Source organism: Cupressus sempervirens, chromosome 3 (assembly GCF_028749045.1).
Source record: "Cupressus sempervirens isolate cs-2001-9-10 chromosome 3, ASM2874904v1, whole genome shotgun sequence".
NCBI lineage: Eukaryota > Viridiplantae > Streptophyta > Pinopsida > Cupressales > Cupressaceae > Cupressus > Cupressus sempervirens.
Genome location: NC_143120.1, coordinates 715,513,615 through 715,539,353, shown reverse-complemented (window position 1 = coordinate 715,539,353; position 25,739 = coordinate 715,513,615). Strand labels below are relative to the sequence as shown.

Here is a 25,739-nt window from a genome sequence, read left to right as displayed (position 1 = left end):
TAGTACAGTTATGTTTGCCATATTTTGCAAATCTTTGCTAGAAGTACTACAAAATGGACCTTGTAAGAAAATTCACTATCCCCCTTTGGGACTGAATATAAATTTAATTCTATTGCCTCATTGCCAGGACCAGCAAATAAACCATGCATTAAATCTATACTGGCATGTTAGTATAGCAGTGCTTGGTGCTCTTTTCAAAATAGAAATGTCTTCATTTCATTGCACTCGCCACAGATCCAAAATGATTATCATATTAAAGGCATTTTGTGGCATATACATATATATATATATATGCAAAATACAATTTCCGATGCCACTTTTTCAATTCACTGTTTACACTTTGCAATCATTGATGCAATTTCATCTAGTTGATTTCCATAAAATCAGATCATAGCAATTGAATTATTGGTCTTAAAGCTCTTATACCTATAGTCAAGGGAATTGATTTCAATACCCATGTTTTTAATGAGCATTTTTATCTTGAAAAACTCCAAATAAAAATTGTCAATTTTACAGCTTTCCTTTTCCAACATTTTCATCGCTGACCTCACCATCATTCAAATCATTTCCATCACTATTTCACTTTATTCTCATTACGACAATCTGCATCATATTTCTTATAAAAATAAAAATGAAATGCAGTCTTCCTGTCATTTGTTTCTTCTCCGCTAGCTTTCTCTCATTAAAGTGTTGCCACAAGTCGCAGTTTTCCAATACCCAAAAATATAGATCTTATATGCTGCTATAATTAAGGAATATTACTTTTGCCATCATTGAATTCTGCTGGTAGATGACTTTTGTGCTGCTATTACCTTTTTAAAACTATCTTTTCGCCTTTATATTTATGTTTCTTCTACTTACATATTCTAAATTTCTGTCTGAAGACAATCACAATTTCTATGGGCGGTGGCACCAATATGATGAATACACTTAACATTGTAAATATTCCCCAAGCAATTGCGCAATGCAACAATTTTCAAGGCACTTATCCAACAGAATTATAAATATGGTACAAGAAACTATGAAATATGTGTCATTTTCCAAAGGCTGTTCCATATACATGCCAGTAGGTCCCTTCAACCCAACAAGCATCAGTGAGTGTTCTCCTCATTGCAACATAATTGATTTTCTTGTCAAGTTCTATTACTATATAGTCTGGCTATCTCAACATGCCCCTTCATAGCTACTCCAATACTTAGTTAATGTATCTGACAGGAGAGAGAATATACCTCGCAAACTTTTGCATATTAATTAGAACAATCGTATTTGAAAAGCATGTACATAAAACTGTATAGTGATGTAAAAAAATCTAGAGTTATCAAAACCTTTTTCAAATGCAACAGTAATGGACTGTTAAAACCTAGGTTTTATGGGGACAGGGGTACTTAGGGTACCGGTATTGGTATGGGTAGGGCTATTTTTAAAAATAGGGGTCGAGGTACTTGGGTATGTCAGACATTTCTTTAAAATATAACTTAATATTTATCGAATATATGAGTCCTGACAATGGTTTTTCAAAACAAGAACAGTGATGAAGTTCGCAGATGTAATGTATTTTTTCAGTTTCAGATTTCTAATATGTTTGTAATAATAATATATGATAAATGCTTAGGTGCATTACAGAGAAGGCAGACTTTAAACATGAACAAGAAGATCATAAATCATATAACAGCGACCTGTTGCACCAGCAAATGATAAACTTCTGACATGAACAGTTATAAAGCTTACTGTTAATTAAAATTGTATCAAAGTTTCAAACTAGTTATGTATTGAATTAAGCTTCATAAACAACAAGCTGATAAACAAACAAAAAACCGAAACAAAAATCATAAATCTTAATCAGGGTCCTTAGCTATGATGCCTCCACTGAGTACATGGTACTTGGGTATGCCGCCAAAACCTAATCTTTCTGATTAAAACATACTGTAAGGGCAATGTAAAAATCAACAAAAGGTTTTATCCAAATGCTTTTCAAATACAAATATAACACACCAAAAAACTAATGCTTCTGACTATAACTAAGTTATTGTCATAAGAAAGATATAACAATACAGATGTGCTCAAATTCTAATCGATTTTATATGAATTTCACATTTATTAAATATACTCCACAACTAATATCTAACTAAACAACGATTTAGGAGGGAAATTGATTATTCTTCCCTTTTGAAACTATTTCCTACAGCTCACATTCACTACATACTTCTTTTCAAAAAAGATACTATCTGATGACATTAAGTTGAAAAATCCATTACCAATCCAGTTTTACTGAGACAAAGATATAAATGAAATTAAATGAGTCAAAAAAATCATGGGTCAATTGAATCTAAGTTATCCAATATCTCATCAATATACAGCCTTGAGGACAACTTTATATCAGATTTCAGTATGACCGTGCACATTTATGCATTTGTTTATTTGATCTTCAGCTATTCTTATGTGTGTAATTTCGGTTCCTCTGTTATCCATATCATGTTATTAGCCGATTATCCACTTGGGCTTTTTGCCACCCACTTAATGGATTGACTGACCTTTACTTCTGGCTCCCCATTATATCATATCTTCTTAATGTGCATGAGCTGTTTCCCATAACATATTTCTTGTCTAAAAAGACTACCTGTAATAAGTTACTACAGCAATATTTTCTTCTAATTTTCAGTGCATGGATTGATTGTTTAACTTATCTCAGAAAACCCTGACCCTCTAATCCCTCATGCTACATAGCATGATATGCATTGAATCAATCCTTTCTTCTAAATTTAGTTCATGAGATGATTTTTTAGCTAGTCTAAAAAAGAACTAGAGCCCTACACAAAGTCCTTAAGGTAAGTAACTTGATATACCTGAGGAGGTACTCATAATAGTAGATCCAGATATGTTGTTGATAAATATGATATATCAAATTTGCCTAAATCTGCTACAAGGCATCCAAATATGCCTCCCCAAACCCCCAATACATCTCAAGGCTCTGCCAGGTACACCACCAGATAACACCCACAAAAATAAAAGCTGCCCTATCATCACTTCCACCTCTGCTCAGAGCTTTAAACCACATATAACTTATCCATCATTACTAATTAACTGTACAGTGTAAACAGAAAACTGTACTCATTATGAGATTGTAAGATTCTAGCACTCTGAAGATTGGATGATCCTATAATTGTAACCGAAAGTGAAGACATTCACTATCTGTTGATATCCCAAGACTGGGGACATCGGAGTATATACCATTTGACAGTCATTCATCATCTACGCTAATCATTTTTCGAAAAAACATATAGTTTAATTGGAAGATAATCTATCAAAGAAACATTTATCGTTTAATATAACATGTTGGTAAGCATGTCCATGAAGGGATTTTACGAATTGCCACAGATTAAAACTTCCCATCTACAAAGATAAAAGTTATTTAAAGAACTACTTAAACAATGAACACAGGCAACTCGGCAATTCATTATCATTAGGTATGTATATATATCATTTAGGAAAGGGAAATTATATATTTCAGAAACAGACAAGACTAAAATAGCAGAACCAAGGAATGCCAAAGTTTCAAACTCCAAACAATTGGGTTCTCAGCAGAAAGACAATACCTGCAAGGAGCTATGTAGTACAAACTGGTGACAGGATTTAAAGTCAAGCCTTTTTTCTGAAGTAGGACTTGAGTTAATACCAAACGAAGAGCTTCTGCAAATATGCCCGTAACCTGATAAACTGTACCAACTATATTGAAATGTATCTCCCCATAAGAAGATATGACTACTCCGATACTGACCAGCAACATGTTGAGAAACAAGTCACATCTTGGTTTGTCAGTATGACAAATCACGGCCATCATGTAGGTTGCAACTGGCACTGCAAATGGTGAAATTAAGAATTTTTCAAGTTACATGGAATTACATGTATCAAAAAACAAATTTTAGAAAGGGTTGTAACATAAGCTAAATACATACTAAGAGCTTTCAGCATTTGAATAAAGGCCACCGAAATATGAAGATAGGCAGTATTGCCAAACCTGCAAAGAGTGCAGAAAAATTACAGAATCCATTAGAATGCATGTTAATTATTAGTTCAAATCTCCGTCAGATGAATGTGGAGACTCTTCAATAACTACAGCCAAAGCAACTAAAAAGTAACATAAATATATGCTGCCAATTGTAAATTTTCATGTCTTCATATAACTGGATAACTTTCAGGTGTTGGACTAATTTTTAAACATGAGTCTTAAATTTACATTTCTGGACTTGACCTATAAGGATGTAATGCTCCAACAACTTACCACAGACTCGATGCAAAGAAAGCACTGATTGGAACAACACATGTTGCATATCTGTAATAAGGAATGAAGGTGAATTTTATGGTAAGAGAGGAAGAAAGAAAATACGGGCACATAATCTAAGAATTGAATAGAAATTTCGAGATATTCTTACACTTCAAATGTCATTTTGACTGGTGTGACAACCTGCAAATTTTAGAAATTAACAAATTAGATGCCAGCCATGAAGACATTACAAATTAAATATTCAGCAGTTTCATCATCTGCATGCATGGAAATTTCTTAGTGGAGATTTGTCACAATTGGCAAATTTATGCTTTTGGGGGGTCTCACAAACAGCAAATATAACATGTGGCAGCCTAAGCTTTCACCCGAATTTAATGTCACTTTCATGTATATAGTATTGGTTCATCTAGAATAGTTTTCTAGTATGTTATAACAGTATTAGAGCACCACACTGTTTAATCCAATTTGGTCCCATCACTTGGAAATTAGTCTCCTTTTAATTTGGATCCAATTGCCTGTCATAATTTTTCATCAAACTCTATGGCATCAACCCTTCCATTATCACTAAACTAAAGCAATGGGTGGTGCAATCACCAGCAAATTTATGGACAATTGTGTTACTATGAAATTATAAGCACTTTAAAGAAAATCAGTGCAATCACTATAGAAAAATAGGTGATTTAAAGTTAAAGTGTTTAACCACCAGTGCAAATATTACTATATGTTTGTGCATTCAATGACTGAAAAACTTAAAAGTAAATGTGGGTATATTTGAAGTTTGAAAATTTGTATTCACTTGTTCACATTATCTCATTGAAATTTTAGAATTTCTAGATTTGCATTTGACCAATCCTAGATTTGTACTTTATCAGAAACATGCACACAATCTTAATCCAGAAACATTTTTACAACAAACAGGATTATCCAAAATTAGAAGAGATAAAAGCATAGCAGTTGCTAAGAAATGTGATTCATGATTGTGAATTTGCATTATATTTTGTAATATATATTGATCAATTGATCTCTGTAAAAGTATTTGTCACAAGTTGATATTAATATAAATGTTATCATTGAATTGACCCCTATAGTTTTTTATTGTGTATTTCTTATGTGTTAATATTATATGTTATCATTGATTAATTGCATAAAATTGTGTAGTTTTTATATTGTTCTATTTTTTTCTATAGTCTATAGAAACAATTGAAGGCTATTGCAAGAAAAGTCCCTGCTGGCTTTATTTTCAAATGTCAAGGCACTGCTATAGGCATTTGGGAGACTTCTGTGGATTTTATTTTGGTTTACTATTGAGTTAGAGTCTAGACTCTGTACTTGCACTCATTTTATTTGTATGTCAATGACAAAAGGCCATATTTATGCTTAACCTTTGACAAAGGGCTTCATTGTTAATACTCGTTGTTTGCCACTTGTGACAGCTGGCAACCATACCATTTTTAAGTTTTTCTGAGCTGCATTGAGACAATTGGCAACCAGTTCTGCAGATTACTTCTTTCTTTACAATTAACAAATCTGTTGACCTTAACCCACAATCCACAAGGTCTATAGGATCCTTCTTGCAGACCTAGTGACTTATGTACATGTCATTTCTCCTTGCAAATGGATGAGATGATGTTCATAAAGAAATTTGAAAAACAGTCATTGATCTTTATCAAACATTCAAAGCATTTACATACCTCCTCACATCATCTCATATGCAATGCATTTCTTCAAAATTTGTTAGCAATGAGTTCAGTGTTATCATTGATGTCAACCTAATGTGAGTGGACGATTGCCTGATATGTGGTCATTGATCAAGATTCAGAAAAAGTTGTTCATGTATTTTCATGATCTTTGGTGATGAGTATGCATTGTTTCTAGAAGGTGAGTATTGGAAGTTGGAATATCAAAAATGATTATTTTAAGCTTTTTTGAAGAATGATCTATGTTCCTTTGCATTTGAAGATTATAGTGTGAAGTTCTTTATATAACGTCTAAGTTATGTGGATGTTGCTTATTATGTTTTCAGGTCCTCAGCAGTTCAGTTTTTGTTGCTAGTAGTTACAGTTTTCTAACAGTGTGGCTGTCTACGAGGACTAGTCTGGAGAATGCTCTGCATTGCTCCACCGTGTTGTTTTTGATCATGCATCTTGGAAAGCATGATTGGATTAGTTGTAGAGTGGCTCAATTCAGTTTTCAAGTGTTGGTTTGCTCCGCAAGATTAGCTGTGATGTTTTGTTTCTTGGCATTGTTGCTTGTGTTGAACTGTAGCTGTGACTCAATTGATTAATGTTAATTGAATAATATCTTATTGTCTGGATATGCATTAGAGGTTAAGATATTCTAATGGGACCTTATTGTGGCTAGTGAATATCCTCTTCAAGTTATTCACATCGGATGCTTTTGGTTCAAGTGGTAAACACGCTATATGATTTATCCACAAGTTATAACTTATGTTTAATGCCAACCCTGGAAGAAGTGTTGTTGTATGTAATTCCTTTGGATCAACTTAGAAAGATGTGATGTGATGTATTTGGGTCCCCTTTATCTCCTAGAATGGACTGCATTTATTTGTAGTTGTTCAGATGGCCTACTTGGTTGAAATTATGTTTATTTTGTATGTGACCAGCCTGATTGAGGTTGTCGACCAATATATATATATAATTTCATGTTCAGAGAACTCATACATTTCAATTCATCTTATCTCTCTGCCTATTTGAAGACAGTGAGTCCTTCACGCAGCTTGTGCATATTTGCATCTTGCCCAAAAGCGGTGAGCTTTAGCCTGCAAGTTCCTTTTTGCATCTTGCCTTTGGATCATATGTCTCAGCTTGCAAGTCTATTGTCTCTTGCACTAAGTTTGTGTGCCTTATCTTGAATGTCAAATCAGGAGCAGTGAGCTACCTTGACCTTGACACTAACAATATTGTATTCAGTTTTCATTTAGCGAGCGTGTTCTCGCAATAGCTTTTTCCACATTGGGTTTTCATGTAGAAATCCAGCGCTCATGTGTATCAGTATGTTGCTCATTACTTTTATCTTTCTTTGATGTCAAGTTCATTAAAGTTAATTAATGAATGTTTGCTATTGAAAAAAAATTAGGATTTACTCAAAGACTGTCCCCCTCCCCCCCACCTTCATGTTTTGTGGTGAGTTGACAAATTCAGACAATAATTCCTTACAAATTTCAAGCAGCATACTAAAAGAAAAAGCACTTGCATTCAAATTAATTACAAAAAAAATCATCATTTGAATGCCCCATACTTCCTTTGCTAATATTTTCAAGCTAAGAACAAGGATTTACAAACATACCCAGCAGCACAACATCCAAGGTGTGTAGTTTGTTTCTTTTGTTATCAACTGTTAAGTGCTATATTGTTGGAAAGTGAATTTTCACAACCCAAAAGAGTTATGGACAAGTAATTTGTATGTTTGCTGAGTAAAATTTAACAATAAGGCATATGTGAATTAGGTGTTAATTTTCCCTGAGCTGAATTTTGTGCGCAACGTGCAGCCTCTTCCTACTAAAGCTCGAACTAACCCATAACCTTTCAAAGCAACCATGAAACCACAAAGATGGCACCACAACTAACTTTCAACCAAGAGATTTGAAAGATAATTCATTGGGCCACGAAAAAAACAAAAGTCAATTGGTTTTTATTAAGAAAAAGCAATAACAACCCCTACAGGAGCCAAATGAGACGATTCCGGACTGAAGAAGTTATATAAAGGAAAAGGTGGGTGGGTGAGGGTAGGACAAAGTCCAAGTCAACAACAAAAATGAACAAATGAAAAACAATATAAACATATAAGGAGGGAGAAAAGAATAATAGAAATAAAAACAAAGGGAAAAAGAAAAAAGAAAAATAAACAAACAAAAGAAACCCAGGAAAGATAATAGATAAATATGATTAAAAAATAAAAGTAGAAATAAGAGAAAAAGGAAAATCAGAAAGACAGAAAAAGAGACGGGGGCAATAAGAGAAGAAATTAATAAATAAAAAATACAATAAAAAAAATGCAAAAATAAATTTAAATATAAGAAAGATCAAAACAAAAAGGCAACGTCTATACAGCCACGAAAATGCACTTCCTTACGAAGGAGAGGACTTAGAATTTTTTTTGAGAAGTTAGAAAAAACAATGTAAAGGGAGTGCATTTTCGTGGCTGTATAGCCACGGGCAAACAAAAAGGAAAACACAAATTATAATTATATATATATATATTTATGAAATTAGCCAAATGTACTTAAAATAATAATGAAAGCAACTTAGAAAATGAAAGGAAAAAAGAAAGCATATGCAGGAAGGAATGGAGATAAATCCAAAATGACAATATATATATATATATATATATATATATAATGAAAGGAAAAAAGAAAGCATATGCAGGAAGGAATGGAGATAAATACAAAATGACAATATATATATATATATATATATATGATGCAGAATATATTTGTGGAAATATATATGCTATCAAATATACACAAAACACCTAAAGAAAAATGCATGTTTCATATTCCTTTAACGAAAGATATATACTACAAAAAAAGAATATTAGATATATATGAATACACAAATATGACTAATTAGCCGATGGGCCTTTTTCATCGGGACAACCCGCACCCGGAAATATCTAACCCAACCGAGAAATAATGGTTTTGTTGGCATCATGAATTCAGTGGCATTGACAGAAAATAAAATCAAAACACCTCCAGCAGATCCACGCCACTGACCTGGTTGCAAATGGGTTAAGGCCTTGAGCGGCTGGCTGTTGACACAGAGCAGTTTGAGACTCGGATGCAGCGGTCAAGAGTCCATCGTCCAGGTAGGTAGATAATGATCAAAACCAGTATATTATCAAAATACTATACAAAATGTAGAGGCAGAGGCAAAGCATGTGCTCACTATTTTGATAAAGGACCCCAAGGGATTCTGAACTCATGACAAGTAGCAGTTAAAGCTGTGTGTATATGAAAAACCAGAGAATGCTCAAAGTATATACAAGGCATGTGAATTGATCATTGGTATGCTTCAAATGGTAGTCATCTTCACAAATGAAATCAAATGATTGCAGAAGAATTCTCAAAATGGAATTGTGTAGAAACTTTCAAGCAAATGCTGCAAATAGTACATGTGAAGCTATATTTTACCTTTACCAGCAATGAAAGTGTAGAACTATCATGAGCTGTGGTTAATGTGTATATATAATACACATATATGGAATATGAACATATAATTAATTTTTTTTATTTAAATACATTGGTCAATAATATAAAGTAAATAATATATAAGTAATATATATTAGTGAATGCATAAATAATATGTTAAAAATTATATTGGTAAATAGTAATAAAATATATTAATAATCCTGGAGTCTTTCTTAGGGGATAATTACAATAGATTAATAATATAACAATAAGAATAAATACATCAATTGCCAAGTATTACAGAGAAAACTTACTTCATTATTATTACTTTGGTCTATTACAAAACCAGTATATTATCAAAATACTATACAAAATGTAGAGGCAGAGGCAAAGCATGTGCTCACTATTTTGATAAAGGACCCCAAGGGATTCTGAACTCATGACAAGTAGCAGTTAAAGCTGTGTGTATATGAAAAACCGGAGAATGCTCAAAGTATATACAAGGCATGTGAATTGGTCATTGGTATGCTTCAAATGGTAGTCATCTTCACAAATGAAATCAAATGATTGCAGAAGAATTCTCAAAATGGAATTGTTTAGAAACTTTCAAGCAAATGCTGCAAATAGTACATGTGAAGCTATATTTTACCTTTACCAGCAATGAAAGTGTAGAACTATCATGAGCTGTGGCTAATGTGTATATATAATACACATATATGGAATATGAACATATAATTAATTTTTTTATTTAAATACATTGGTCAATAATATAAAGTAAATAATGTATAAGTAATATATATTAGTGGATGCATAAATAATATGTTAAAAATTATATTGGTAAATAGTAATAAAATATATTAATAATCCTGAAGTCTTTCTAAAGGGATAATTACAATAGATTAATAATATAACAATAAGAATAAATACATCAATTGCCAAGTATTACAGAGAAAATTTACTTCATTATTATTACTTTGGTCTATTACATATATCTTTGAAATATTTATTATAGCAGTAATTTACTTAGTTACCGGATTTGTGCCCTAGAGGCTGGATCCCGATTCGGATCAGATCCAGATCCAGATCTGTGGCTGGATTCGTCAGGATTTTTTTTTTTTAATTTTTGAATTTTTGAATTTTTTTTTGAGTTTTTTGTTCCGATTATTTTCTTATAATCATTATGGATTTGATCCATAGATTCATACCAGAATCATAGATTCATACTTTAAAATGAGTCAGTTTTAGAATTATGTATATTTCTCTCATTTTTTAGAATATAATGCATACACACACACACACACACACACACACACAACTCCTGCACAAATCATAATTGGGGGAAAAAAATCATGAATCCACGGATCCGATTCATGTGCCCGAATCAGATTCGTCTCACGAATCAGTAACTAAGGTAATTTACCTTATTCGTCTTCCAACATTTGTGGAATACATCATTTATTAGAGATATCAGAGATTGGGAGCATTTTCTTTCTTATCCCAAATACAAATTTGCTGGATACTAGACAATTTACTTTCTATAGATTCTCATGTGAATTGAGTGCAAACAGAATATCTATGCCTCCAGGAAAGCTTCTCGTATTATGTTACATAATCAACTTATATTCATAGCAGCACAATACATTCCATGTGTAGCTATACGATTCAATGCCAATGGGTGTTTGGAAAACTCATAATTTCAATGGTTTATCTGGAGTTGACAAATAAGTTGCGAAAATATGCAGCCAGCTCCGTATTCTTAAAGCTACTGTCCAAACCACCACACCTAGCAGCCATACACTTGCACCCTGCCCTGGTGCAAGCGCTAGTATATTTATTGTTATATATTGTATATAGAAGACTAAAAATGCACAAATCCCCAAACAATTATGCAAACTAAAACATATATATATATATATATATGCTACCAAATAATTATTATTACATATTGCTATTAACTATAATATAATCCTGTAATACTATATATATATATATGCAAGCAGGTAGTCTCTATAACAGAGCTGTACTGAAATATTTATTTAGTAGGTAAGAATCAAGTGGTTTAATTCCTATATTTATATATCTATCTATCCATCCATCCATCCATTTGTCTCTGTGTGTGTCTAGTACTTCATTAATATTTCTGTCCTATCTTGCCTCAAGTGGTTTACAGTAAAGAGTGTGAGGGCAGTGTCATATTCTGAGTAAAGGATCAATTTCTCTTGAGGTTTATTATTTCGAGGAAAAGAGGTGTATTAGTAATACTTGCTCTGTATAAGGCAGGGGCAGTAATTTTAATTTTATGATTTTCTCTACAGTTTCTTGGATCATGAAAGCTGTACGTTTATAATTTTAAATCATATCTAAGTAGAGTTCAATAATATAAAAGTGGTAAATAATAAGTGCAATGGCTGTTAAAGTTGATATATTATGTGCAGGAAAATGGTGCAATACTGATTTATTAAGTTCCATCTTATTATTTTAAGATAACCTTTTTCAAGCCTTATGCCATATGCCTGTTCACGTACACATTAATTGATAGCAAGGAGACATTAACAGGAAATTATTTACGAGAGTTGCTAACAAGGATCTTAGCTGTGAGGTTGAGGATTTGTCTTGCAGATTGATGGTGCATAGATTGCAATTGTAGTTTGTATGTGAGTTTTAGTCTTATACTGGTTCTCAGTTAAGATGATCCTATGATGAGTACATTTAAATGATATAGTCAGGCAGGTTATATGATTGGGAAGAAGTGTGATCTGACCTTTTTCAATTACATCTATTTAATTAAATTTACGAGTTAATGATTGTTATGGAAAATCGATGTTGTTGTAGTTGAATTAAACAAAGGAGATGAAAGCTCCTTATATAGATTTACAAAGACCATGTTTCTAAAAGAAACAATCGTGAACTAAATACGAAAATAGAAACTACTTAATAAACTAAAAACTAAGATGACCACTAAAGCAATATTACAATATTCTAATACCCTCCCTTAATGGTCATTGTCTAACTGCTGGCTTTTGGTCACAAATTCTTCAAAACATTTTGTTGCTGCTATGATCCTCCTTGGATCTGCAAAATGTCAATAACCAAGAGTAGCCAAAATCCGTCTAGAAATGAACAAAGAATAGTGTCCCCTTCTTTAGAATGCTTTGCAAGAAGAGACAAAAGCATGCCACTGACTAACACTGAGATGAGTCCGCCACTAACTCTCCTAGAATCAGCAAAAGGCAAGTATGGCCACACCAGCTGGGTCAAAATGACCTGTGATGCTGGCCCGCCAAGTCATCAAATATCTTATATTTCTATTAATATACCCTGGCTTACCAACTCATGACCGAGTCCAAGCCAGGTCACAAGACAAAATGTCTAACTAGAAATCATCAAGCCTTTGCCTTTGCCAGTTAGAGTTGAGTCTCAGTCTCGTCACTTTGTCAAAATGTCTAACTAGAAATCATCAAAAAGGCAAGCATCAGTCTCGTATACACAATGACAATTGGATGTGGGAATGGGAAGGTTTGATCAGTTCCAACAAGAGGAGCAGGAGAGCTACCTTGAATTGATTCTCCTACTATTTTATGGGCTAGCTGACTGCCCCTTACAATCAATCGGATGACCTTTGCTACAGAAGACCAAATTCTATACGTCCTAGAAAATTGTACCCCATAGAATAATAGGGGCTGCCCAGTAGCCTATAGAATGGTAGGGCGCTTGGTGGTGCGTGCAGAGGGAAGCTATAACAGAGCTTCTCCTCCCTAGAGACACAGACAAATACTAAGAATAGCAAGCACAATTTTGTGGAAAAGTCGACAAACCAAACCTTTCAAACTTGGCAAGTGAACACGATGCCGAAAAATCAACTACAAAAAGCCACAATTGTCTATGAGAAAAATCAAAGAAAACCAAACACAATTTTTGAGTGAAAAATTGATCAAAACCCAACATGATTTTTGAGGTGAAAATTCGATCAAAACCTATAGAAATTCAAGATATGGATAATAGAATACAAAACTTCATTTTCGAGGAAAAATAGTAAAACTAAAAGATAATTTTAGAAAAAAATTTAAACCTACTAGATAATTTTTGAGGAAAAATTTCTAAACATGAGAAAAATTTGAAGGCAAAAAATTATGAAAACCCATCAGAATTGTTTTAAGGGAAAATCTTTGAAAACCATCAAAAAATATTTAAGGGAAAATTTTTAAAAACCCATCAGAAATTTTCATGCAGCAAAACATGAGACTTTACATGGTAAAACAACACATGGAAAAACATGCAACTCATATGCAAGCTTAAAAAATCAAAGACTTTTGTCCAAACCAAGAAATCAGAAATCAAAACCCTCAACCAGGTTTTGCAATTTTCAGGAAAAATCTTTGAAGAGGAGCCACAAAGTTTTCATAAAATAGCTCTAACAATTTTTTATTTAAAAAAATCGAAAAAACAATTTCTAGAAAAAAAATCCAAATCAAAAGAGGCTCAATTTTTTCTTCAAAAAATCGCCAAATTTTATAAAATCTCATCTACCCACTTTGATACCATGTTATGGTAAATTGATGTTGTTTAAGTTGTATTAAACAAAGGAGAAGAAAGCTCCTTAGATTTACAAAGACAATGTTTCTAAAAATAACAATCGTGAACTACATATGAAAATAGAAACTACTTAGTAAACTAAAGACTAACTAAGATGAACATTAAAGAAACACTATAATACTCTAATAATGATTTTATGTATATTTGTGGACCTTTTATAATTTTTACTTGATCTTGTATGGAGATAGCATTTTGATTATATGCAGTAACTTCATATTCACTGACGATGTTCTTGGCTGTGATGTTGAGATAATGTTGTGCAGTATGATGATGCCTGATACAGTTCTTTAGCATTGACCCAAGCCAGATAAATGAGACGTGCGGTTCTTCAAGTGTATCAACTCAAGGCAACAAAGATGTAATGTAATCCAAATCAATGAATCCTCTCTAGCAGAATGTATATCACAGCAAAATTGTAAAAGCGTTAAGCGGTCCTATTGAAGGACCAACCTTTGTAATTATTTCCCAGGAAAGGTAATGATGTATGTAATTCAATTGTAAATAAGGGTATGCCCTCATCAAGAGCTTTCATCGCAATTTCATTGTAACCTTTGTATTTTAATTTTCCTAGACTTTGTCTTGGGCAAGACTTTTTTTTACTCGGTTCTTTCCTACCAGTACTCGCACCGAATGGAAATGTAAACTGAATATTTAATACTAATAAAAATTCTAATGGCTTCAGCCTTTTACCAGAAAAATATATATATAATCCTGTAATATGTTTACTAAATATAGATGCATATAAGAAAGTCTACAGAAATATGAGATATCCTATAATAATATAATAAAACTCAAAAAGGATAAATAGAAAGATAACTTACACAAAATCCTACATGTATATGTGAAACAAGAAATATAAACCAATAAGCAGTCATACAGCGATCATCCTTCAAATGTAAGATCAGCTTGCTGGTTTCCATACCTGTTTCCAGTAAGGGAAGCCATGAATCATCCAGTGTAAGCAATCTCTTTGCAGCTGCAGTGCAGGGGTCACACTTACAAAGCCAAAATGTTGGACCAATGCAACCAATTAGAGTCACTGCCAATCAGCTTATGCTGCCTCCGAGCAATTGTGGGATAAATGGAACATTTAGAAGCATTGATAGCATTGCACTTGTCGTGGTTGAGCCAGGGATTCATGGGAGAATATCCCTGGCTCATCAGATGGCTAAAGTTATGAAGAGTTTATCGCATACAAATGCTCCATTTGAACAAGGCTCTTTTCATGCGGATCTCCACACTATGCATGTACACTACCTAAGAAAACTTCAGGAAGATTTGATGCATAGACTGATGAAGAGGAACCTAGATGAGCCGGTCCTGCCAGTCTTTGTTGGCCAAATACATTATAGTAGAAAAAGTTTGTATCGTGATGTTTATGACATTAATTTTTCTATTAGCGCTTAACTTAGAATTGTCAATAGTGTGTGTTGCCTGTTTGAGGATAATGTACCTATGAGGTTTGGGATTATCTTGTTTCCATCAATACCAGTCGCAACAATTAAAGAGAATGATGGTGAATACCCTATATATCTTAACAAACAGTTGAAGAGAAAAAAGGTCAATTGACGAAGGCAAAGGTTAAGATTGACAACCACACAAATCTAATCGAAGTGGTCAAAAAATCACCCACAAAAGGTTTGAGACTTGATGTGGAGTGGCAGGTCCTGGTCCTGATACCTCTCAACAGCTATAATGACATCACCGAGGGCAAACTTTAAGTAAAGATGAGCAATCTTAGAGATGAAGCAAACCTTGAAAGAGAAATATGGAGTGCTAGTGCTAAATGTGAGCAGATGGAAGAAGACAAAAATATTGACTGGGTGTTGTGAGAAGGAAAAAGGAAAACTTTTTAATGATCCAAATAACTTGGAAACACTTGTTTCTATCATCAAAATTATTGATTTGTTTCATCCTCAGACATTTTTCAATGTAAACATCTATGATAAGAAGATTGACAATAAAGAAGATACAAAGAAAATACGTTTTAAGTTGTCTCAATATTTGACAGTCTTCTTAATAATACAAGTGTTTTATGGAAGCAGAGATCTGCAGTTAGACAGGCTCCTTCAATGGTCCCAACTATTGTTTCATCAACTGTTTTTTGGCCTCAATGTGAGAGGTTGGGGATCACAAACTTGAATTCAAAGACTATGCCTTTCTTCATAGAAACATAATTACTGAATGTAGGGGGTCTGTCTCATCTGCAGGCAATGCAAAGAAAAGCACCAAAATAGCTGCATGTTATTGCATAGAAAAGAGTGACATCTGAAGCTGCAGTTGCAATGCCCATTGACTTTATGAAGCTTTGAACATCTCAAGAGTTTTTGGATTCCCCACCCAGTGTAGGTCTAAGAAGAATGAAGATTTTGGGAGTGTTAAGGTTGTAGCTTCAGTTGGATTGATCCGATCTAAGATACATTATTGTTATTGGTAAATCATCATTTCCTATATATACTTATTCATGTTAAATAATATATATTATTGTATTATATATATATATATATATATATATATATATTGGTATACATATTATTATTTTTGTTAATATATTATTATTAATTAAATGATGATTAAACCATACAGACATGTCTCTTCTCATTTTTATATGAGATTCAAATCTGCATTTGGAACACACCAATACCATGGCAGTTTTATTACATTTGGAGAAACGATCTGTAAGACATTAACATGGTATCAGAGCCAACTGCAAGTGTAACAAAGAAAAACTGAAGGTAGCATCTTTGTTCACAAATGAAATTGTTTACTATAATTTCTCACAACTAGAAGACATTTTTGGAGTGTGCTATATGTAGAAGATAGATCTGGTGGAAGGGTCTTAGATCCTTTTGAGAAAGTGTAAGTAGCAAACGTTAGATCTGCAGATAAGAAAGTGTAAGTCGTGAACGTAAGTGTGCAGATAAATAATGTATCTTAAGCATTGAATTAAAACAACCACTTCATCCAAATTGCAATCTTGCATACGTCAACACAGAGGTGTGGTCGAGAATTTAGAAGACACAAGCAAATATATCTGACAAGAAGATCTGACTTGGTGTGAAGGAAATTGGCTATCGACTCATTATACATGCCACCACGGAAGAATGAGGAGGACCCACCTCTGAAGGTTCAGAATATGAAAACGGTTTGAGCATGTTTAAAAGGGTGACAGTGGATTGGTGCAACCTATATATACATGAAAAGAAGAATAGTTATAAAAGATTCTCAATCACATTGACAAGCGAAGACTTGAAAACCAGTTATTGCTAGCACCAACAAGATTACATAATGCCAGTAATGCAAATAAAATAAGTTAAGTGAGGTATTAAGAGAAGCACCCCTTCCTTACTGGCTTGCCCGAGGAACTTAGATGATTCTGCCCTGTCAAATGTTAATAGTTTGAAATCCTTATAAACCATGCAACACACATCGAATCTGTGAATGCCCGAGCAATACAGACATTCCCTGACATCGGTGGGCAACATTATTATGAAAGGAATTCCTAATGAAATAAAAGTATTACATTCGCCATGATGAAATCAATATGTGATTATAACACAAAGAATGTATGCGAAAGAAAGAAATTATGATTATGGAAAGGAACAAATAAGATGGTGATTTGACCTTATCATTGGCAATATTACTACCAAACAAATGGCACAAAAGGCAACCTCATATGCGGTGGAACCCCATAATTTTGATCTCAATCTAAACATAGGAGTGTCGACTCAGCAGCTCACTACAATCACATATGCATAGTAAAATTAATGGACTATTTTGTGCTTGGACAGTGATCGTATTTCCAGTGTTTCATGGAGAGACACGAACCGCAGCCAGTATGGCAATGATACAGCATTTACTCAAATCGAACTTTCTACATTGACTCTTGCTTTCTTTCACAGACTATCTATGTCTTTGCCTCTATGGACGGCTCCTAGTTAGGAAGAGCTAGGCTTGCTTTGAAGTTTTGAACTCACATCAATTACTACTATCTCCATTGATATGAATATTAATATGCTTGGACTGGATGTTTAGGTAAACGTATACTAAGTGATGTGGGCATGCAGCCAGTCTCCAATCGACAATCTAGTCAATGAAACTTATGTGATCATATTTTATAGTGTTTATGAGAAAAATAATATGGCACTACATGAAACATTGTATAATCAAATATTAGACGTTGAGGACATAATAAAATTGCTCATCAAGTGTCGTGGGTTTAGCTACTGAAGGAATATTGCAACAATGGAGAATTTGACACAATTATAGTTGGCCGCTGAAAAATATTGCATTGAAAAATAATAGTGTGGCTAGAACACATACTAAAAATCCTAAATCCTTTTGAGGAATACTATCCATATTTCTATTCTTCAATGATATCTTCTGATCGCATAAGGTTCCTCTAAGTAATGATCCATTCGTCTTATTTGACCTTGATTCTTGGACATCTCTTTTATGCAGCACTTCAAAATATTAGTACAATGTTTATGATTAGAGCCAAACAACTAGCAGGGGGAACCAATTTCCACATCAAATAATTGTACAACAGATTTCTTCTTTAGGCAATGTCTTCAGGCTAAGTTCCAGTGGTTGGTATGCTCCTATTATGGGAAAGGATATTGATTAATCTCTGATTCAAGACAACATTGCTAGAGCATCTTTGTAGTTCCATGATTTGTAACACTATTTTTCACTCCTTTGAAAGATAGAGATTGGGTACCTATGAAGGATTGGTTGTGTTATAAAGATTGAACTATCATAGTGGATGAGCATTACTACAATAAATTGAAGGAATTAAATCAACTACTTCTTCATGGTCATCAAGCTTATTCATTTCCTAAATTTTTTGTCCTTAATTTAGTAGGTTGCTTCAATGTTCTCTTAAAGAGCCTTTCTAAGAAGTTAACTAACTTGATTGGGTGATTAAAGGTTATTGTAAGATCTTCTATGGAGAGTTTCTCCGCATAGAAGGCCATCCTCAACTAAAGGCCACCCAGAGGGTTTCTCTAGGTCATGATAATATACTATCTATAGATGCCAAGTCTAACATGCTTGTTCAACTCCTATTGTAATGGGAGGAGGTGAACGGCAACATCTAGGGAGAACTATAAGGTGGGAGACGATCAATCTTAATCTCAATTGAGCTCAACAAGGCAGAAGCCTACACATACCAACATCAAGCTCTACCATCAGGGTCAAAACAAGCAACAACTGTATAAGAGCAATAGGACAAGTAAGAGTATTTGTAACGTCCATCTAGGAGAATCCACAAAACCCCGAAGACAATGAAGGAACTAGACCAGGTCAAAGATGGTTACGAGCCTAAAGGGATGAGCACCAAACTCAATCAAAGTTATAACGTGAGGAGTAGACCAATGACACCTGATTATGTGTCGAAGGAGAAGGATCTAGATCCTCTCAACAAAGGTCCAATCAGTATCCAAGAGAGAGGGCCCCCACACAACTAAGCCATAGAACACGGTCAGTCTAACCAAGGAGTCTAGAAGGGGCAACTTCCACATAGTGTCCTGAAAGTGATGTCTAAAGCATTGTCTCTCCAAAAAAGCTAGAGAACCTAACCCCTTGTTGACCCAAGGTTGCATGGCAGGTCTCAAGCTGAAACTAAATCTAGAGAACTTGACCCCGAGATAAGTGTACCAAGAAACAATCTCAATCTCCTAGCCCTAGAAATAGATGAGAAGATGGGAGGTCTTCAGGCAATTGAAGATCATCACCCGAGTCTTTCCCACATTCAAAACTAGCAATCTCAAGTCACAGAATGAGGCCAAACCATCAAGAAATCGTTGAAGACCCTCCAAAGAGGAGGCCAAAAGGACCACACCATCAACAAATAAGAGAATGTAGATCAAGACCTGGTGCAAATAACAATTGTTGTTGGGGAATGAGGAATCACAGAGGAAAGCCTCGAGCACGTCAATGTAAATGTCAAATAAGGTAGCAAAGAGACGATACCCCTGCTTCACCCCAATGGTACTCTAAATCGGATCGAAGAACCCATGTGAAGTCCTAAACCTGCCCACCACAATCTCTTTAAGTCTCAAAATAGCTGCCAAGAGAGTTGCAGAATCCTAATGTCTCTAAGTCTCTAAAAAAGTGTCACAAGGTACAAAGTCAAAAGCTTTGCAAAAGTCTACAAAATAGCAGTAGTCAAGTAGTATTGAGCCTCCTCAATGATAGTTTGGAATGTGAAAATATGGTCCATAGTCTGAAAACTAGTGCAAAAGTCGGCCTGACCCCTCGCACGGAAACAATGCATGTCAAGCTCTTTAGATAACATAGTATTCAACACTGTAGCATAGGGTTTGGCAAAAGTGTGCCCAATCATGATGATCCTGTAATTGTCGGGGTTTGAAATTAATTGGATAGATAATGTGCCTCGACCAGGAGACAATAAAACCAATGCAAACCAATCTATTAAAGAGCGCGGAGAGGAAGAAGCCCAAAACCATGTAGCCAAACTTGAAGAGTTCCACCTGCAACCCTTTCTCATTCGTTGTCCTACTACAACTCATGGATCTAATAGCCCTGCAAATGTTGAAGAAGATGAATGGGTCGAGGAAGTGAGGTGGGGAAAAGCACTTGTATAGCTATAGTGGTTGTTATTGCTGATTGATTGCAACAATAAACAATCACCATGCCCATTAAGTCACAATATGATACATTGATACAAGAAGGATCTCTAAAGTGGAGAAAGTCATGTGAAGGTGAGGCCTATGGAACGAGGCTTTTGAATAGTAGGTGGATTTGGGATCAATGCACTCGTGTGTAGCGTGTATTGTCACACATGGATGTTGGTGAGCTACTTTACAATTTACGGTATAGTTGTGTGTGTGTCAGAGTTTTCATAAGGCCTAGGATTGTATTGGTGGATTTGTTGTTATCATCTAGAGGATCTTTCAGCTTGTATCCAAAAACGCTAATTACTTGCAATCATAGTCCAATATACAACTTTCAACAAGTATTCATACTAGCTTCTACAATGTGTTTGGGATCCTAGTGGTGGAAAAGAAATTCTTGAGGACAAGCAATGTTTCAGTCCAGAGGACTGTAAGGTCCCCAATTTTAAAGGTGACATTAGTCAAATTGATTTTTATTAAGTTGTCAAAAATAAAAGAAATATTAAAATGATGATCTAATATTAATTAATTTTATGTAATAATTATATATTATTACAAGGTCAGTTTATTAAATATATTTCTCCAACGCAACTTTGAGATGCTTCCTAGAGATCTTTAAAAGGGAGGTCTTGGTGATCCTTTGGACATGCTTTTGGAATTGATAAAAGTTTTACCATGGCTGGAGACGAAAACCTTCTTGAGTTCTACAAAAGGGTTGGCACAGAAACATAAATTTTTCAAGGGATGAATCTGTAACGGACTCTACATTTGGGAAATTTGTGAAATCTACCTTGGAGACAAATTTGTAAGGTTTTATTTCAGAATCAGGATATTGTCACATTGAGGTTTTGATCCTTCTATTTGAATATATATTTGATATGCAACAGAAGAGAAAATATTTAAATATTAATACTCTAAAGTGTCAGGCTATTGTTATTACTTTCTTATTCATTGAGTCTAGGTTCGAGGAATGTACAGGACTTTGATGGCATTATGTCATATTGGCAACTAATATGATTAAATCCAGATTTAGTGGCACTTTAATGTTTGATGAAGGAGATACTTTGTAACCGCTGTTATAGTTTATTCCACGAAGTTTATTTAGTTGGCTAGGGATATCTCCCTCCCTTAATGGTCAGTCTATCAACTACCCAAACGACATGACAAAATCTGCTTATAAAAAAGCATAGAAGGTTGGCTCCTCTTCATAACACTCCGCAACATGAATGTGTTGCTAAGACTCTCCCTAGTTTGATCAGCTACCTGCTTTCTATAGGAGCTATAGAAATGACCAAGCCTTCTGCAATAGTGACATGTGATATGGAACCTTCCTTAGATGTGTGTTATCTTTATCTGTAGCAGTAAATGCTTGTTCTGCACTAACCATGTCACTACTGCTACCCAATTGTTGCACAACTCAATCAAGTATCAAGTCAGCATCGGTTGAAGTTATGTTGAGCATATCAATATACTGTTCATAAGATTGTGGTAGACTCTGGAGCGTGATCACCACCATGTCCTCTTCCTTCTTGTGTCCACATTAGCCTCCAATTGATTGTGTATATCCTTGACCTGCATAAGATTCTCCTACAAGGACACCTTCTCATCAATCATGATCAATAACAACTGATTCTTGAGAATGAATGCTCCACTTTTATCAAAAAGATACTTCAAGCGTTTATAGATTCCTGCAATGGTCTTGTCTGATGGCACTTTTCAAAGCATCTCATCAGCAATTGACAATTTGAGCAATGTAACCGCCTCTAGGTTACACTAATCAGACTTTTCTTGATCATTGTGTCATTGTAGGATGAATAGAGGTACCTAAAACGACTGCATCTAAACACTGGTTGTCAAAAATTGAAAGCATCCTTTGTTTCTAGGTATTATAGTTCTTGTTATTGAAGCATTGACTCTACCTTCCAATGTGATGTCGGTCAATGATACAACCACTTCCATTTGTCAACAAGGTCAACTTGTCACTGAACTGAAAGGTCTGATTTATCAATTTTATCAAAAACCCTAGGCTGTCACCTTGTAGAAAACCCATTGATTTTTATCCAGAATCCTGCAAAAATCAGAAACCACAAGTTTTGCTGAAAACCCAGAAACTTTTTTTTGTAAACCCTCAGTCCAAGAAAAATTATCAACAAAACCCCAAAAAAATGGCAAACCATCCACACAGCGAAAAAGGAGCAGCCTTCACCAGAGAAAATATTCACTAATCCAATCAAGAAAAATACTAGTGGCAGATAGAAATCCAAAGACCTGTCCATTCGAACCCTTCACAGACTTTGTGTGTGTAAGAACAAATACCATCTTCACACAAGAAAGTTGCGTCAGAAACCCAAGCTACAGGCACCAAAAATTGTAATTCAGCTCTGTAAAACATGTGAATCCTCCATTCTGCAAGCATTCAAAAATTTCAGAGCGCTAATGACTCCCTCAGTGTTTTTTTCATTAAAAAAACGATAGGAAAAAATGCTGACTCGTCACCTGCTCTGTTACAAGTACTAGAACATTTTATTATTTTTTGTTCATTACTTTTAGCTCTATAATGTTCATTTAGGTGTTTTTATTTGTTAATTTATTTTGAGCTTCTATTTTAATAAGATGTAGTTCTATTTTTGCTTCATTTTGAATCTCTTTTTTACAATTGTAATTCATTCAATAAAGTGCAGAATTAATTTTACATTATTTGTATAAGTTCCCACTCAGATTATTCAGCTCACTTGAAGTAGAAACATAAGGAATATCAAATATTATCCATCAAACCATACTACTACCAGTGCAGACTATATTCCTTGTAGTGGATCAATGCCTTTATTGTTTTCACCACAGTTGCCTTCATTAGCACGATTGGTAAGAGATGGTAGTTGTGCATATTGGTATGATAGATAGGAACATTCCAATGTGACATCTTCCTAAAAGTAATGCAATTGTTGCAAATGGGCCTTCAACATCGGCTCAGGTTACTCAGAGCAAAGGAACACATATTGGAAGATTCCTAAAGCGTTGAGGACATTGAAGATTGACAGGAGCAGCACTGTCTAAAGGCCATTCATAACAGTTCTCTTTCTTGGGGTTGTGTTAAAGATTCAAACATCTGAAGCTGAAGAATAAAAGAGTACCCTCAAGTATCCTACATCAGTGTCCTCCAACACTGAATGTTGTCTTACCCTATTGATCATAATCCTTGCACTTCTATTCTGGCAAGTAAAGGTCAGAATCCATTACATGTAAGCTGTTCTATTCTGGAAATGAAAGCAAATTGGTTGTGTGATAAAAAAAAACATGCTATCTATGTTACATGCAAAATTCCATATGCCATATATGAGCTGAAGCAAGTTCGTAAAAAGAGAACCTAGTTTTAACCGCATTCATTTGGAAATAATAAGGACAATAGTGGTGTTTTCTATTATATCTGTTTGCGGATACTTCACTTGTAAGTTCATAGCCATATCCCAAATCTGTTTGCTTCTTTTTAAATTCACATCATGAATCCCAGTATTGATCTTCTAAGGATTGCCTTTGCTTCTTTTTAGATTCACATCATGAGTTCCAGTATTGATCTTCTAAGAATTCTCTTAGGTCAATCAATGAGATTTACCCAGCATTATTAGAACACTGGCTCAATCTAAATAACTCCCAAACTCCACAACCTCTTTCACACATGCAACATAAAGAAAGCACAAGTCTGCAACTCATCCTGACAATATTTTCCCTCAAGTATCGCTAGTACAAATCTTATCAAATTTGGATTTGTTTGTAACTTTCATTGATTGAAATGGAGGTATATCTACTAAGGTGGCAAAAAGCTGGGGTAACAGATATTTAACAAAGTTGCAAGTTTTCTACAAACGAGTTATACATGTAATTCAACTCAAACAATCACATCTACATGTAATTCAACTCAAACAATCACATCAGCACTCACCCAAGTTTGCACTCATCAAGAGATTTTCACAGGTAAATGATACTAATAGAAAACTCTGAAGTTAAATAATGTTTTCTTAAGTACCATAAAGGCATATGAAAAGTATCTCAAGTTTGGAGTCTCTTTGATGTACTAACAGATTTTAAAAACTGATGTTTCAAATTATTGGGAAACTTGATCATAGACAATCTTTGCAGTGCCTGACAAAAATATAGAAGACCTAACCTTCATGGATCTGGATTATGGTGCAGATACCAATAGACCATCTAACGAAAATGTAGCAAATCCTAAAATATCTTGGACATAATAGAACCAGAATATCACAAATATGAATATACATCGAAAATCTATCATGTCATTTTGGAAACATTATTAATTTATTTTAAGAAAAGATATGAGGCCACATTTATTAATGATTGCAGAAGAAATTCAACAGCCAAAAATCAGTTCTACAAGTGCACAAAATGGTTCTAGAAACACCATGAACCACAAAGCTACTGAATATTCCATCCAATATGAGCTCAAATATGAATGTTGTAAGTGAGGTGTGGAGCTTGGCCTCTTTACACTGGAATCCTATGTTCTCTTACATTGGCATCAAATTTTCTCAATTTTTTCCCTTTTTGTTTCCAAAATGTTCGTATGTTATGGCCCAAATTTTTCACTTCCCATATTGAGTGTTTTTTAACCTCTCCAAAGCATATGCAGTTCAAATATTTATCGAACACAGAAAAAACCATATCTTGTAGAAGGAAAAGTATCTCATATTGTAAACCCAAAGCTGACAATATTTTACCAATCATGCATAAAGCAAATTACAACTACCTTTCATCCGTATAAATGCCAATTGTCATTTTCATAACCCAACATATTGCATTACATTATATTTAATGCGGCTTCAAAATCAATACCACAAGAACAAAGCACAATGTGCATCAAGCATTACTCTATATATGTAAATGTTATCAGCAAGAACAAAGCCAAGTGCCAAGTATTACCTTGAGGACACGAACAAGTAAGAAAGCAACTGCTCCAGAAAATCCCATGTGAATCATGGTGAGTGTTATTGGAAATGGAAAGTTGAAATGCTTTGTTGATAGTACCCACTGCAAATGTAAGTAAAGTATGAATACTCTCATTGCT

The 25,739-nt window shown here is 34.3% G+C and overlaps 1 protein-coding gene across 3 annotated transcripts in view; it reads right to left on the bottom strand.

Annotated features, from left to right (window-relative positions):
* LOC149568771 (putative sugar phosphate/phosphate translocator At1g48230) overlaps window positions 1-25,739 on the bottom strand; it is a 117,331-nt gene that overhangs the window by 40,891 nt on the left and 50,701 nt on the right. For all 3 annotated transcript variants that reach the window (XM_089821661.1, XM_089821659.1, XM_089821660.1), the window contains 5 exons: window positions 25,595-25,702; window positions 4,431-4,462; window positions 4,280-4,330; window positions 3,954-4,015; window positions 3,594-3,855 (listed from right to left, as the gene is read on the bottom strand). In XM_089821661.1, coding sequence (XP_089677787.1) covers window positions 3,594-3,855; window positions 3,954-4,015; window positions 4,280-4,330; window positions 4,431-4,462; window positions 25,595-25,702 — 515 coding nt within the window. The remainder of the gene's footprint in view (window positions 1-3,593; window positions 3,856-3,953; window positions 4,016-4,279; window positions 4,331-4,430; window positions 4,463-25,594; window positions 25,703-25,739) is intronic.